The 17,442-nt window shown below is 34.5% G+C and overlaps 1 protein-coding gene across 1 annotated transcript in view; it reads left to right on the top strand.

Annotated features, from left to right (window-relative positions):
- The window catches only part of vwf (von Willebrand factor), a 40,220-nt gene extending 22,945 nt beyond the window's left edge, over positions 1–17,275 (top strand). Inside the window, exons 27-39 of the mRNA XM_073850212.1 lie at positions 411–1,852; positions 4,374–4,484; positions 4,567–4,710; positions 4,811–4,954; positions 8,631–8,795; positions 8,914–8,960; positions 10,462–10,639; positions 11,895–12,109; positions 12,186–12,375; positions 13,906–14,235; positions 16,575–16,822; positions 16,954–17,056; positions 17,181–17,275. Coding sequence (XP_073706313.1) covers positions 411–1,852; positions 4,374–4,484; positions 4,567–4,710; positions 4,811–4,954; positions 8,631–8,795; positions 8,914–8,960; positions 10,462–10,639; positions 11,895–12,109; positions 12,186–12,375; positions 13,906–14,235; positions 16,575–16,822; positions 16,954–17,056; positions 17,181–17,275 — 3,412 coding nt within the window. The remainder of the gene's footprint in view (positions 1–410; positions 1,853–4,373; positions 4,485–4,566; positions 4,711–4,810; positions 4,955–8,630; positions 8,796–8,913; positions 8,961–10,461; positions 10,640–11,894; positions 12,110–12,185; positions 12,376–13,905; positions 14,236–16,574; positions 16,823–16,953; positions 17,057–17,180) is intronic.
- Positions 17,276–17,442: the final 167 nt, after the last annotated feature.

Below are 17,442 nucleotides of genomic sequence, written 5' to 3'. Positions count from 1 at the left end.
GCCCAGTCGAATTGCAGAGGTCCTGAAAAAGAAGGGCCAACACTGCAAATACTGACTCTTTGCATAAATGTCATGTAATTGTCCATAAAAGCCTTTGAAACGTATGAAGTGCTTGTAATTATATTTCAGTACATCACAGAAACAACTGAAACAAAGATCTAAAAGCATTTGAGCAGCAAACTTTGTGAAAACTAATATTTGTGTCATTCTCAAAACTTTTGGCCACGACTGTATATTAATTTATTTATTTATTTATGGGAAAATGTGAAAAATTATATAATTTTATAATATGTAAATATTTTTTAATCTCAATGGGCTTCTCCTGGTTAAATAAAGGATATAATAAATATGTAATTTTTTTCTGAAAGCATCCATTTAAGTGTATAATACTGTCTCGTTTATGTTTACAGTCACTGTGAAAGCAACACATTGACGTGCGCCCCGTGTCCCGCAACTGGTTTCGCCTCCACACTAGCGCCAACCACAGTCAGCAACACCCCAACACCGCTTCCATTTTCTACCCCGGTGCCTGCCGACGCCTGCGACCGAGCGATGGACCTGGCCTTTCTCGTGGATGGCTCCTCTGCCCTAAGTGAAGAAGACTTCGCCTCGATCAAGCTCTTCATCCTCCGCGTGGTGGAGCGCTTCCGCATGGGTTCGGCCCACACCCGCGCCACGGTCCTGCTCTTCCACTCCGGCGTGAAAAGTTACGACATGCAGGTGCAAAAATGGATCTTCAAGAAGATGGTGCGCGAGCTGAGCTACAGCGGAGGCGATGTGGCATTCATGGACGAGGCTATTAAATATCTAGCGGTCTACATTTACGATAAAAACAAGCGAGAGCACGCAGGCCGTGTCGCTATTTTGCTGACGGCGAGTGCGAATCCTCGACCAATGCGTAGTACTCAACGCCTACTGCGTAAGAAAGACATCACCATCCTCACAGTGGCACTAGGGCCTGATGTAAACATGGCACAGGTGAATGAAATCACAAAAGCAACGCCTAGCAGTCGCTCATACGTGGTGAGCAGCGTGACAGAGCTGGACGACGAAGCTCTGGCTATTACAGAGTACCTCTGCACTTTGGGAATGGATCCTGAACCTCCAAAGAAACCGTCAACCGCAAAAACCAGCACCACTTCGGTCACTCCAACAACTACCGCCACCTCCAAACTCACAGCAGCTACGATTCCACCAACCGCTGCTATTGCAACTGGATTTCCCAGCATTCCCAGTCCTGGAACGACATTTCCTCCACCTACTGTAACAATGTACGAGCTTGTGTTTCTGTTGGAAAGCTCAGATGTGGTTGGCGAGGAGGGATTTAATAAAACACGTGACGCTTTGGTTGACGTCATTGCTTCGCTTGATGAAAACGAGACAGAGAATTTCCGCATTACGGTGATGCAGTACTCCTTCACGGTTACTGTTGTAATCAGCCGAATGGAGTTGCAGCGCAGAGAGCAGGTTTTGCAAAGAATGCGACAGTTGCGTTGGACCAAAGGTGCGGAGGTTAATACAGGCCACGCCATTCGTTCCATATACGAGACGGTTGCGACAGACACTCCTAATTATGCGCCAGACCAGATGGTGTTCCTCATAACCCAAAGTCCTCCAACAGACGTCATTCAAAGGCCGTCGAGCTCCACTCATAAGAAAGTGTATCCCATTGGGATCGGACAACAGATTCGATATGAGGATCTGGTGCAGTTGAGCTTTCCGGATGAACCGATCATGCTGGACAATCCTTCGGATTTGAGAATACTGCGGCCTATGCTGATTAATATCAGTAAAAGCATTAGAAGGCCTGTGCTGCCCACACTGCCACCCAGAGCAACGCTGCCCCCTTCAGGTCAGATACAACAACACTACACTATTTTATTGTCACTTTCTAGGGGTGCACGATTTTGGAGGGAAAAAATTTAGTGGCGGGAAAAAGCTCTAGGTTTGCTGTTCGTGTTTGTAGGGATACACAATTTGGCCAAAATATTAAGATATGTCAATATAAATGTAATTAAATAATTAATCAATAAATCAATCAATCAATAAATAAATATAATTTTATTTTACAAGATATTGTTAATATGATATAATATAATATAATTTTACAATTGTTCAAATTAGACTTCTGTAACAATATAACAACGAATATAGTAATATTTAAACAGATCATTTAATATCATTTTTATTTTACAAATATTTACACAATTTGACCAAAATATTTTAAGTAAATATAAACATTAAAATAAATAAATAAAATTTTATTTTACAACTGTAAAAATTTGACTTTTCTTATTTGTAGGGCTACACAATTTGGCAAAAATTTTGTAAATATAATATAATATAATATAATATATTATATTATATTAAATAAAAAAAAAATAAATAAATAAATAAAATAAAATAAAATAAAATAAAATTTTATTTTACAACTGTAAAAATTTGACTTTTCTTATTTGTAGGGCTACACAATTTGGCAAAAATTTTGTAAATATAATATAATATAATAATTTCTTATTTGTTTACAATATTATAATATAATATAATATAATATAATATAATTGTATTTTACAACTGTAAAAATTAGACTTTTCTTATTTGTAGGGCTACACAATTTGGCAAAAATTTTGTAAATATAATATAATATAATATAATATAATATAATATAATATAATATAATATAATATAATATAATATAATATAATTGTATTTTACAACTGTATAAATTTAACTTTTGTAAAAATAAATATAGTAATAAGTAAATAAATAAATAAACAAATACAACTGTAAGGCTACACAATTTGGCCAAAATTTTGTGATACAATATTAATGTAGCAATACATTTAATAATAAATAAATAAATTGATAAATGGGTAAATTAGCAAAATAACTAAATAAATAATTATTAAAAGACCCAATAACTTAATGACTTTTTCAGTTGTATGTGATTTACTGGATTAGGATAAAATAATAATAATAATAATAATAATAATAATAATAATAATAATATATATATATATATATATATATATATATATATATATATATATATATATATATATAATCATTGATTTTACTCAATTTCTACTGAATAAAGTATTTTGTGCTTGGAATAACCATATGAAATATATATTTTAATATTATATATAACAATACAAGTGGAGTTGTAAGTAAGTTAGTAAGTTAATGTATTTATTTATTTTTCACACTTTTACAATTAGGTTACCACATATATCCATGTTTTCCAAGACTAGGGGGGACCCTGGTTCTTCAAAAGAAACAAAATGTTGAATTAACATAAGAAATACCTTGATTTTTAGTTGTTTCAGCTGTTTTAATGACGTTTTGTCTTATTTTAATTATTTTTAAGTCATCTTGAGGCCCTTTTGGCCTCATAAAGGTCATTGCTAAGGTCATAAAGATTTCAGTTTTATTTAACTGTGCAGCCCTACTACATTCTTTCTTAAAAATTCCTTTTATTTTCATCGCTGTCTGTTCCACTGCACACTGTCTTTTTCCTCTCAGTTCTCATATGTGAGTGTGACTGCTGTAATTTCACACAATGAAAGCTAAAGGAACAGTGAGGCAGCAGAGAGAGAGAGAGAGAGACTGCTGTGGAACAATGGAATGATGTGATTCTGTCAGTTAGTGTGGAAATTGGCTGGCAAATGATGCAGAAACATGCTGCTGTACACAAAATGACCAAAAATGATTGGATTTGGATCAGCAAGTGGCAGTGGAGCAGTGGTAGTGCTAGTCTGTCAGACATACTAGTCCTAAATGACATATACACTAATCTAACACCTCGCCAATTAAAATTTCAAAATGACTCATTTCAAATGACATATCAAATTATCTTACACATTTTGGTACTACAGGAATTATTTTTTAGCCAGTAATAGTGTATGTATGACAAATAATGTTTAAATTAACTTGAATTATCTGTCTCTGTGCCAAAAAAACTTGAAAAACACATCAGCAATCATTTTGGAACATGAGTTTTTTTTCTCCCCCAGGATTTTTGATGAATAGCAAGTTAAAAAGAACAGCATTTATTCAAAATAGAAATCTTTTCTAACAATATAATGTACACTACTATTCAAAAGTTTAGGCTCAGTATGTTTTGTTGTTTTTGTTTTGAAAGAAAATAGTATTTTTATTCAGCAACGATGTGTTAAATTGATACAATAAATGATAGTAAAGACTTATATTGTTAAAAAAGATTTCTATTTTAAATAAATACTGTTCTTTTAAACGTATTATTCATCAAAGAATCCCGAAAAAAGTATGTTCCAAAAAAAATAAATAAAATTAAACAGCACATCTGTTTCCAGCATTGATAATAAAACAGCATATTGTGTGTGTTTTCTCAGTGCCGTGTTCAAAGCCCATGGACGTGCTGTTCCTGCTGAGAGCCTCTTCTGATAACCAGTTTGAAGATTTGAAAACATTTGTGAGAACTTTTATTAAAAGCACAAATATTGGTAAGTCTCCATAAGATTGTTTTTTGTTTTGGTGTATACATTATACCTGTTACTTCTAGAGTTGTACTTTTCTGTGTTGCAGGTCTCAATGAAACACAGGTGGCGGTGATAGTGTATGGAGCCAAATCAGAAGTTGCAGTCACATGGAGAGATGAACAGACAGAAGACAACCTTCTCAAGCTTCTAGAAACTTTACACAGCAAGACAGACAACACACCCAGACTGGGTAAGCATGCCGAGAAGACACAGCCAGTACAGTACAGCCTGACAGTTAAAATATACGCCACGCTACATACATGTAGGCGTTCCTTCCTCTGTCTCTGCAGGAGCTGCGCTGCGATTGGCCGTGCAGACAGCCGTTTCCTCCACCAGCGGGGGACGGATGGGCATCCCTAAAGCTGTGGTTATGGTGGTGACTGACAGGTCGATAGACTCGGTGCAAGAGGCAGCAAATGAAGCTCTGACCGCTGGTGGGTGAAACTGTTTAACAGCTTTATCAATACTCTATTTTAAGTGGTCTTTAAAAGAGAAGTTCACTTCCAGAATGAGAATTTCCTGATAATTTACTTAGCCCCATGTCATCCAAGATGTTCATGTCTTTCTTTTTTTCAATCTAAAACATTCCCAGATTTTTCTCCATACAGTGGATTTCACAGGTTTAAAGTCCAGTTTCAATGCACAATCCCAGCCGATGAATCAGGGTCTTATCTAGCAAAACTGTCAGTCATTTTCTAAAAAAAACCCCACAATTTTATATGCTTTTTAACCAAAAAATGCTCATCTTACAACAGGTCAACATCATGTAATTACGCACACACAACTTAGGCGGAAATACAGATCCAGTGTTTGCAAAGTGAACGTGCAAAGAAAGTCAAACATCCTTTAACAAAAAAAGGTAAAACAACGATTTTGGATGATTTTGGATGAGAGTTTTTCACACTACCCTACCTTTTTGTATGACACCGTTTTAGTGCCACGTTAAAAAATAAACAAATCTAAAATTACTAAATATGTCAAAAATAAAGTCAAAATATTTCAAGAATAAAGCTGAAAGGTTTTGTGAATAAATTTTGGAGGAATTTGGAGCATAGAGTCAGAATATTTCTAGAATAAAGTCAAAATGTTTCGAGAATAAAGTCAGATTCTTTCGAGAATAAAGTCGAAATGTTTTGAGAAGAAAGTTGGAATGTTTCGAGAATAAAGTCAAAATGTTTCGAAAGTAGAGTCGGAATGTTTCGAGAATAAAGTCGGAATGTTTTGAGAATAGAGTCGAAATGTTTCGGGAATAAAGTCTGAATTTTTTGAGAATAAATTCAAAATGTTTTGAGAATAAATTCAAAATGTTTTGAGAATAACGTCAGAATGTTTCAAGAATAGAGTCGGAATGTTTCAAGAATAGAGTCGTAATGTTTCGAGAATAGAGTTGGAATGTTTCAAAAATAAAGTTGGAATGTTTCAAGAATAGAGTCAGACTGTTTTGAGAATGGAGTCGGAATGTTTCAAGAATAGAGTCGGAATGTTTCAAGAATAGAGTCGTAATGTTTCGAGAATAGAGTTGGAATGTTTCAAAAATAAAGTTGGAATGTTTTCGAGAATAAAGTCAGACTGTTTTGAGAATGGAGTCGGAATGTTTTGAGAATAGAGTCGGAATGTTTCGAGAATAGAGTCGGAATGTTTCAAAAATAAAGTCGGAATGTTTCAAGAATAGAGTCATAATGTTTCGAGTATAGAGTCAGAATGTTTCGAGAATAAAGTCGGAATGTTTAGAAAATAAAGTCGGAATGTTTCAAGAATAGAGTCAGACTGTTTTGAGAATGGAGTCGGAATGTTTTGAGAATAGAGTCGGAATGTTTCGAGAATAGAGTCGGAATGTTTCGAGAATAAAGTCAGAATGTTTAGAAAATAGAGTCGGAATGTTTCGAGAATAGAGTTGGAATGTTTCGAAAATAAAGTCGGAATGTTTCAAGAATAGAGTCAGAATGTTTCGAGTATAGAGTCAGAATGTTTCGAGAATAAAGTCGGAATGTTTAGAAAATAAAGTTGGAATGTTTCAAGAATAGAGTCGGAATGTTTCAAGAACAGAGTCAGAATGTTTTGAGAACAGAGTCGGAATGTTTTGAGAATAGAGTCGGAATGTTTTGAGAATAGAGTTGGAATGTTTCGAGAATAGAGTCGGAATGTTTCGAGAATAAAGTCAGAATGTTTCGAGAATAGAGTCGGAATGTTTTGAGAAAGTTGGAATGTTTCGAGAATAGAGTCGGAATGTTTTGAGAATAGAGTTGGAATGTTTCGAGAATAGAGTCGGAATGTTTTGAGAATAGAGTTGGAATGTTTTGAGAATAGAGTTGGAATGTTTTGAGAAAGTTGGAAGGTTTCAAGAATAAAATCAGAATGTTTCGAGAATAGAGTTGGAATGTTTCAAAAATAAAGTCGGAATGTTTCGAGAATAAAGTCAGAATGTTTTGAGAATAGTCAGAATGTTTTTCGAGAATAGAGTCGGAATGTTTTGAGAATAGAGTCGGAATGTTTCGAAAATAAAGTCGAAATGTTTTGAGAATAGAGTCGGAATGTTTTGAAAATAAAGTCGGAATGTTTTGAGAATAAAGTCAGAATGTTTTGAGAATAGTCAGAATGTTTCGAGAGTAGAGTCGGAATGTTTCGAGAGTAGAGTCGGAATGTTTCGAGAATAGAGTCGGAATGTTTAGAAAATAAAGTCGGAATGTTTCGAGAATAAAGTCGGAATGTTTTGAGAATAAAGTCAAAATGTTTCGAAAATAGAGTTGGAATGTTTTGAGAATAGAGTCGGAATGTTTCCCGAATAAAGTCGTAATTACGAGAATTGAAGCATTTAAAATTATAATATTTTGAGAATATAGCTTGCATATGCAAATGGCACAGGGAGAAATTGCCAGGCTACCGGAATTGATTTGAATATATGTGGGATTATTAGCAGCAATCAAACCATGTGTTATACTTGCAGGGACAGTATGCTTGTAAATAATCCCATCTTTGATTGCACTCATTAGGCCTATTTGCAGTGCGCCAGCCACCCAATAATAGAAATAAGCTTTGTGCTTTTGGTGCTTTTAATACAGATAATAATAGCTTTCAAAATCTGTCAGTTTAATAGCCAAATACAAACAATGTGTCTTGCAACAATGTGTTTTTCACGCTCTTTAATGTGGCGGGACAGATCACTGTATTTATGCGAATCAGTTGTCTTTTCGATTACAATGAGACATTTGTTTCATTCAATTATACTGTTTTCTTTGTGAAAATTCCACCACCTACTTATGTAGAGCTCTTTGAAGCTGCAATGAAACTGCAATTTGGACCTTTTGGTTCCCACTGAAGTCTACTATATGGTGAAATCCTGGAATGTTTTCCTCAAAAAATGTCTTTGTAACTGAAGAAAGAAAGACATGAACATCTTGAATGACATGGCGCTGAGTAAATTACCAGGAAGTTTTCATTCTGTAATATATTTAGGGTTCAACAGAAATTAAACTCTATCAACAGCAACTGTGGTACAGGGTCGATTTCCACAGACAATTATTTCAGTAATGCATTTATAATTAAAGCCTATAGGGCAAGATATTCCAGATTTAAATAATAAAGTCATGATGTTTTGACTTTTTATAAGAAAAAAAAAATCATGAAGTTGAATGAAGCAAAAATAAAGTTGTAGCATTATAAGACGAAGTCATAGCATTATTAGATTAAAGTCATAATATTATGAGAATAAAGTCATAAGGAACGTAACATCAAAGTGAAGTGCAGTCAGCCACCGGTTGCTACTTTAGTTTGCACAAAAGAGGCAATTTCCTGAATGTCTGTCTTGTTCCTTCTCATGAATAAATTCAATTTCCTACATAACTGCTCCATTCTCCTGATACTAATGACAACTTGGTGCTGGTGCAGCAATAGTCTAAGGATGTCTTTGTTAGTAAATCCTACACTACAATATAACAAAATGCACCACATCCATTTACTCTTACTATGTGCTTTATTCCTATCATAGCCTTTTCTCATAATATTGTGATCTTTCTAGAAATATCTACTTTATATGAACAATATTGCATCTTTAAATTTCTCAATTTATGATTTTATTCTCATAACATTATAACATGTGTTTGTTGCATACAGGTGTGTCAGTGTTTCCTATTGGACTGGGTAGCCAGTATGACCAGACTGAATTGAGCACACTCGCAGGACGACACGCTCAAGACAACGTCATTCGGCTCAGCAGCACAGAGTATCTGCTTGCCATGGCTGCACTCGACCAGTCGTTCACAGACAAACTCTGCAGGGGTGAGACTCACGTATACACACTCTCACACACACATAACACAATAAAACAGGAATACTGTAGCAGTTTGATTATGATTATGATGGTGATGATAATGATAATGATGATGATGTCCCTCAGCGGGTCCTCCTGGAGTGTGTGTGGATGATGAAGGGAATGAGCGGAAGGTGAGCTGTGTTTCAGCAGGATGCAAAATTCCAATCAATCCATCCATCTCCCATTAAAGATCTCAACTTATTTACATCAGCTTCTAATTTTCTACCATTCAACCTCCTGATGCAGACTTTCCAAAAACAATCTGTTTTTCACTGGATCTTGGGATCCATAATATTTTCACTGAGCCAGACATTATGGGCCATTAACATCATCCCTTAAAAAACCTGAGCTACAGCTGTTCACTAACGAATCATTTATTATAAGGCTAGTAACATATTCTATGCAAGTATGCAAACATGAATGCTTGACCAATGCATGCAATTTTTGGATAGCAATGGCAGTAGCTAACCTCTGAACTCAAGGGGGCGATAGAGTTACATTCAAATGTGTATGCCTTTAAAGCTCACTGTGATGTTATTCAGGCGGTTAGCTATAAATGTCAACACTTGAACCAGCTTGCTTTAAAAGAGTCTTTTCAAACAGTTGGCAGCAGATGTCATTAAATATGAAAAATTACCACTGAAGATGATTCATGCTTATGCCCTCTTTAGCACCATATTTCAGAATGCAACAAATTTATAGCTTTTATAGACAAAAGTGTATGTTTTGGCCTGTTTTCTGAAATTCCAATTTACAGTAGAGGTCAAATTTTCATGCACCTTGCAGAATCTGCAAAATGTTAATTATTTTACCAAAATAAGAGGGATCATACAAAATGCATGTTGTTTTTTATTTAGTACTGACCTGAATAAGGTATTTCACATGAAAGATGTTTACATATAGTCCACAAGAGAAAACAGTTGAATTTATAAAAATTACTCTTTACCCTGATCTTCAAATTCAAAAGTTTTCACGCCCGGCTGTTAATGCATTGTGTTTCCTTCTAAAGCATCAGTGAGTGTTTGAACCTTCTGTGATAGTTGCATATGAGTCCCCCAGTTGTCCTCAGTGTGAAAAGATGGATCTCAAAATCATACCGTCAAAAAAAAATTCAGTTGAAAAAAAAATGCTGAAAAACAAAAGAATTTGTGGGACCTTAAGGATTTTTATGAAAAACAGCGGGCAGGTTAACTTTTCAGGACAAACAAGGGACTCTTGAACAACTATCACTAAACAAAAACAAAAAAACAGCTGTGGATCATTCAGGTAACAACACAGTATGAAGAATCAAGCATATGTAAACTTTTGATGAATTCAACTATCATTTTATTTTGTGTACTATATGTAAACGTGTTTTATGTGAAATATCTTATTCAGTTTAGTATTAAATAAAAAATAACATGCATTTTTGAAACGGAAAGCTTTTTCCCTTATGACTGGTTTTGTGGTCCAGGGTCACATATACTATATGTAGATAAATTGCAGCCTTTCTGATTTGACATTTGCACTAAGCCAAATAGTGATTTCAGTTTCCTTTCGATTAATCATGCAGCGTCTACCACAGATTAACAAAGGGACCTGATGTTCTGGTTGTGCATCTAAATAACTATTTTGATTATTTCTTTTCATCAGCCTGGTGAGACGTGGTTGTTGTCAGACGGCTGTCACTCAGTGCTGTGCAACCCATCAGGCACGGTAACAGTGCAGAGCCACCGCATCAACTGTGAAAAGATGCAGCCACCCATCTGCAACAGCAACCTCCCGGCCCTCCGCTACAATCACACCTGCGGATGTACCTGGACCTGCCCCTGTACGAACACACAGCCCTTACGTATCTCACTCAATGCACCAAACCTTTCCTGTATTTAGTAATATCACCTGTGGGTTTCAACAGTTGTTTTCTTAATTCATTATTTGATTGGACTGCCAAAATTGGTCATTTTCACACAAACTTGGCTTTAAAATGCTAAATAATTAGTTGAAACCAAATTAAACATGCATAATACATTATTAAACTGCATGAAATGCAAACTTTTAGCTTTAAAACAGTTGACGTCAAAAGTTTACATCACCCTTTCAGTGTTTTTTTTTTTTGCTTTTGTTTAGTGATAGTCGTTCATGAGTCCCCTGCTTGTCCTGAACAGTTAAACTACTTGCTGTTCTTCAGGAAAATCCTTCAGGTTCCACAAATCCTTCAGGTCTTTGGTTTTCCAGCATTTTTGTGTATTTGAACCCTTTCCAACAATGACAGTATGATTTTGAGATCCATATTTTCACACTGAGAACACTCATATGCAGCTATTACAGAAGGTTCAAACGCTCACTGCTGCTTCAGAAGGAAAAACAATGCAGAAAGTTGGGGGGTGAAAACTTTTGAACAGAATGGAGATTTGTAAATTTTTCATATTTTGCCTAAATATCATATTTTTTCATTTAGTACTGCCCTTCAGAGGCTACAGAAGATAGCTACATGTTTCCCAGAAGACAAAATAAGTTAAATTTACCCTGCTTTTTAAAATTAAACTTAAAATGAAAGTTTTTACCCCCCAGTACCCCAACACCTTAATGCATGGTTTTTCCTTCTGGAGCATCAGTGATCGTTTGAACCTTCTGCAATAGTTGCATATGAGTCTCTCAGTTGTCCTCAGTGTGAAAAGATGGATCTCAAAATCATATAGTCATTGTTGGAAAAGGTTCAAATACACAAAAAAGCTGAAAAACCAAAGAATTTGTGGGACCAGAAGGATTTTTCTAAAGAACAGCACGCAGTTTAACTGTTCAGGACAAACAAGGGACTCTTGAACAACTATCACTTAATAAACAAACACAGCTGTGGATCATTCGGGTAACAACACCGTATTAGAAATCAGGTGTATGTAAACTTTTGAATGGGGTCATTTTTATTAATTCAGCTATTATTTTCTCTTGTGGACTATATGTAAATGTATTTTATGCATTTTGTATAGGATCCCTATTATTTTGGTAAAATAATTAACATTTTGCAGATTCTACAAGGTGTATGTAAACTTTTGACCTCAACTGTATGCATACTGTCATTCCTACAGGTAGTTGCATGGGCAGCTCCACCAGTCACGTTGTTTCATTTTCGGGTGCAGCTCTGAAGCTAAGAGCCGCTTGCTCATATTTGCTGCTTCGCACTGGAGGGGCGGAGCTAGTGTTGCATACGGCTGCCTGTCAAAGCTCGCCCAATCAGATCTGCATGAAGAGTCTGGAGCTGAGGGAGGGAGAGATGAGTGTGGTGCTACAGGATGACATGAAGGTTTATATAGTGTAAAATCATGCAAAGTGAAAGATTTTGCCAAGTAGAGAGGGTCAACATGTTCTCTGTATTGCAGGTGACTGTGGGCGGTGTGATCACCGCCGTCCCATTCAGAAGTGAGGGAGTGACTGTGACTCAAATTGGTGCAATACTGCACCAGCTGAGATCAGAGCAGCATGGTTTCACACTCACCTTCACTCCCCACAGCAATGAGTTCATGGTCAATATGGACATCGCCATGAAACCCAACACCACTGGCTTATGTGGTAAATACACTTTCTTTAAAGGGATAGTTCATCCAAAAAAATGACCCCATGGTTTACTCAAATAGGACTTTCTTCTTTCAGACGAATACAATCAGAGTTATATTAAAAACTTCCTGAGTCTTCCAAGCTTTATAATGGCAGTGATTGAGTGTTGAGATTTTGACGTCCAGTAAAGTGCATCCATTCATCATAAAAGTGCTCCACACGGCTCTGGAGGTTAATAAAGACCTTCTGAAGTGAATCGATGCATTTGTGTAAGAAAAATATGATGGATGGATGCACTTTATTGGACGTCAAAATCTCAACACCAGTTCACTACCATTATAAATCATGGAAGAGCCAGGGCATTTTTTAATACAACTCTGATTGTATTCATCTGAAAAAAGAAAGTCATACACCTAGGTTGGTTAAATCATAGGGTAATTTTCATTTTTGGGTGAACTATCACTTTTTGCTTATGGCTAATTTTTGGAGTTTGAATGCTTAGGAGAGTATTATGTGCTTTTCGAAATTAATTGTTGTAAAATTAATTTAAATTTCTAAAAGTGATTTAAGATATCATGCAAATTGTCAATTTAAAATCTGAAGAATAATTGAATTCAAAGAAATTCATATATCTTTTTTCTGGGTTTTTGTTTTTAAATGTGTTAATACATGTTTTTTTTTTTTTTTTAATCACATTCTTATGGAGTATTTCTATTAAATGATATTAACATTAAGTCATATACACTGCCAGTCAAAAGATTTTTAATATTTTTTTTAAAGAAGTCTCTTCTGCTCACCAAGCCTGCATTTATTTGATCCAAAGTACAGCAAAAATAGAAGATTTTAAAATATTTTTGCTATTTTTTAAAATAGCTGTTTTCTATTTTAATATATTGTAAAAAGCTGAATTTTCAGCATCATTATGCCAGTCTTCAGTGTCACATGATCCTTCAGAAATCATTCTAATATGCTTATTTTTGCTTTTCAAGAAACATTTATTATTGTTAATATTTAAAACAGCTGAGTACATTTTTTCAGGATTCTTTGATGAATAGCTTTAGTTAACATTATACACTATACCATTCAAAAGCTTTATAATTATAGTTATTTAAAATTATGCTTTAAAGTGATCAAAAGTGATTATGAAGACATTTATAATGTTATAAAAAAATTCTATTTCAGATAAATGCTGTTCTTCTGAACTTTCAAAGAAACTTGAAAAAATTCTGCTTTTTTCAACATAATTATAATAAATGTTTTTTGAGTAGCAATTTCAAATCAGAATATTAGAATGATTTCTGACGGGTCATGTGACTGGAGTAATGATGCTAAAAATTCATCATGAAATCACAGGAATAAATTACATTTTAAAATATATTCAAATAGAAAACAGTTATTTTAAACAGTAAAAATATTTCAAAATTTAAATCAAATAAATGCAGGCTTTGACTTCTTCACAAAACATTAAAAATCTTACTGTTCAGAAACTTTTGACTGGTAGTGTATGTTTGTGATGTACATAACTGGTTTATCTCTCTCTCTCAGGTTCGTGCTCTAATGATCAGACGGGTTTGTTGTTATCTGACGGCAGTGTGACCACAGACCCTGACGTGTACCTGAAGGGATGGGCTCTGGGCGAGTGCGTCCAGCACCAGGAGGTTGAGTCGTGTGCCGCAGGTGTGGCGAAGGGCTGTGACGTGTTAAGTTCTGAGGTGTTTGGTCGCTGTCACGCTCTGGTCCCCCCGCAGGATTATGTGCAGATCTGTCGGACCGTGGCCTGCCAGCCTAACGCGTTGTGCGACCTTGTTACCGCGTACAGCAGCGTGTGCCGTCAACAGGGAGTGTGTGTGGACTGGAGGACGCCCACCCTCTGTCGTGAGTCTTCTGTGATTAATGAGTCATGAAGTGAAGCCGTGAGGACCCTGTGAGTCTCAGCTCAGTGAGATGGTGGCACTTTGATCAGCAAGCCTGAGAAAGAACAAACAGAAGTTAAAACAGATCTGTGTGCAGTAATGAAAGTCTCAAGCTTGAAAGAAAGTTAAAGTGGAAGCGTATATCTAGTGGCTGGTAGTATGAAATAGTTCCCCTCAAAAATGAAAATTAATGCATCATTTATTCATCCTCATGTCGTTTCAAACTTTCATACTGTTACAACCACAAAAAGAGACATATTTACACCACTCTTTCATACACTGCTGTTCAAAAGTTTGGGATCAGTAAGATTTTTAATGTTTTTTTTTTTTTTTTAAAGAAGTCTCTTATGCTCATCAAAGTTTGCAATTTAAAATAACAGTGTTCTATTTTAATATATGTGACCCTGGACCACAAAACCAGTCATAAGGTTAAATTTGACAAAACTGAGATCTATACATCATATGAAAACTCAATAAATAAGCTTTCTATTGATGCATGGTTTGTTAGGATAGGACAATATTTGGCCGAGATACATCTATTTGAAATCAGAAATCTGAGGATGCAAAAAAATCAAAAAGACTGAGAAAATCACCTTTAAAGTTGTCCAAATTAGGTTCTTAACAATGCATATTACAAATCAAAAATTACTTTTCGATATGTTTACAGTAGGAATTTTACAAAAAATCTTCATGGAACATGAACTTTACTTAATTTCTTAATGATTTTTGGCATAAAAGAAAAATAAAAAATTTTGACCCATATAATGTATTTTTGGCTATTGCTACAAATATACCCCAGCGACTTAAGACTGGTTTTGTGGTCCAGGGTCACATATTTTAAAATATAATTTATGACGCAAAGCTGAATTTTCAGCATCATTATTCCAGTCTTCAGTGTCACATACTTTTTCAAAAATTATTCTAATATGCTGATTTATTGTCAATGTTGAAAACAGCTCTGCTGCTTAATATTTTTTTGAAAACTGTGATAGTTAAAAAACAAAAACCAGAAAAGAACAGCATTTATTCAAAACAGAAATCTTTTCTAATAATGTAAGTATTTGAACAGTAGTGTATATTGTTACCAAAGATTTCTGTTTTAAATAAATGCTGTTCTTTTTTTAATGTTTTATTCATCAAAGAATTCTGACAAAAGTATCATACTAAATAATAAATCAGCATATTAGTATGATTTCTGAAGCATTACGTGACACTGAAGACTGGAGTAACGATGCTGAAAATTCAGCTTTGCATCACAGAAATAATTTGTTTTTAAAGTATATTAAAATAGAAAACCACTACTTTAAATTGCAATAATATTTCAATATTACTGTATATTTAGAATTTTTAATCAAATAAACACAGCCTTGGTGAGCAGAAAATGCTTCTTTAAAAAACATTACAAATCCCAAACGTTTGAACGACAGTGTAGTTCATAGTGACCAAACTCCAAAAAGCATAATAAAACACTATAGAAGTACTATAAAAAAGTCTAATATAATTTTCTAAAGTCATAGATTTTTGTGTTACAAAAATATGTAAATATTTCTATTTTGCTTATATTTATTTTTATTTCTGTTTTAGTTTTAGTATTTTTTGTACTTCATATTAACGATTTTTTATTTTAGTTAACAATCTCTTTTTAGATAAAAAAAAAGAAAATTAGAAAACTATTTTATAATATATTTTCCTTAAATTTATTTTTATTTCTGTTTTACTTTTAGTATTTTTAGTACTTCATCTTAACATTTTTTTATTTTAGTTAATAATAAGACTGCTCTTTAGAAGATTAAAAAAAGAAGAAAACCAAAATAAAAAACATTTCTATTTTGCCTAAATTTATTTTTATTTCTATTTTAGTTTTAGTATTTTTAGTACTTCATCTTAACAATTTTTTTATTTTAGTTAACAATAAGACTGCTCTTTAGAAGTTTAAAAAAGAAGAAAATAGAAATTAAAAATAAATTTTTAAAATGTATTTTTTTTTTAAATTTAATACATTTTTTTTTTCCTTTTTAAGCTGGACAAGCCCCTGGTCTATGAATACTATGAATATTGTTTGCAGTTCAATCTGCATGACAATTTGTCTACATATGACAATTTTGTGTTTTATGGAAAAATGCAATGACCTTATATCCAAACATTCATTCTCCAGATAGACATTATTTCTTACAGTTTATTCTCTTTTTCACTGGAAAATGTTGCAGTAACAGAATTAAATATTGGTATCAGTATTTTATGTCATTAATAATTTTGTGATTCAAATGCTTGAATTTCACATATTTTATTTTCTGTGTGTAGCCATGTCATGCTCAGACTCAATGGAATACGCTGCCTGTCGAACCGGATGTTTGGAGCAGTGCGGACGAAGCCAGTTCAGTCGTGGTGACATGATGGGTGACGGTTTAATACAGGGCAATGGATCAGTCTGCTTGAACACTCCCACAGAGGGCTGTTTCTGCCCTAAAGGGTCCTTGTTAATGGGAGATAGGTGTGTAAGCAAAGAGACCTGCAGCCAATGTGTGGATGACCATGGGAAGACCCATAAGGTATATTAATTTTACTATTTATTAAACATCATACCTTTATGCTATTGCTATTGCCACCACTTTATAAAACCAATAAGATGATCCTGGTGTGTGTGTGTGTGTGTGTGTGTGTGTGTGTGTGTGTGTTTCAGTTTATGGAAAGCTGGAATCCTGAGGAAAACCCCTGTCTTCTGTGCGTGTGTCTGGATCAGCAGCGCATTAACTGCACCGCGTTACCCTGCACCAACGCTAAAGGTAAAGACAGGATGTGTATACATTCTCTCTCACTATCGCTCTCGTGCACTACACGATTAACAGCACCATTTCTTCAAGTGGTTTCTCAGTGTGTGTTGTCATGGCAACTGTTCCTGTGCTACAGCCCCAGAGTGTGGACAATGTGAGGTTCTTCGGGAGAAGACGGGATCTAAGTGCTGCCCTGAATATGAGTGTGGTGAGCTGAGAATACACATCTAACACAGAGAAAACAAAAAAAAAATTGCATTTATACATAACTTATCCATAATGTACATTCTACTCATTCTCATACAGACACGTCTATCTGGCCATATATATATATATATATATATATATATATATATATATATATATATATAATATATATATTATATATATATATATAT

This window comes from Garra rufa, chromosome 11 (assembly GCF_049309525.1).
Source record: "Garra rufa chromosome 11, GarRuf1.0, whole genome shotgun sequence".
Classification (NCBI taxonomy): Eukaryota; Metazoa; Chordata; class Actinopteri; order Cypriniformes; family Cyprinidae; genus Garra; species Garra rufa.
Note: the sequence above shows the minus strand (reverse complement) of the source record. Positions and strands in the feature narration are given on the sequence as shown.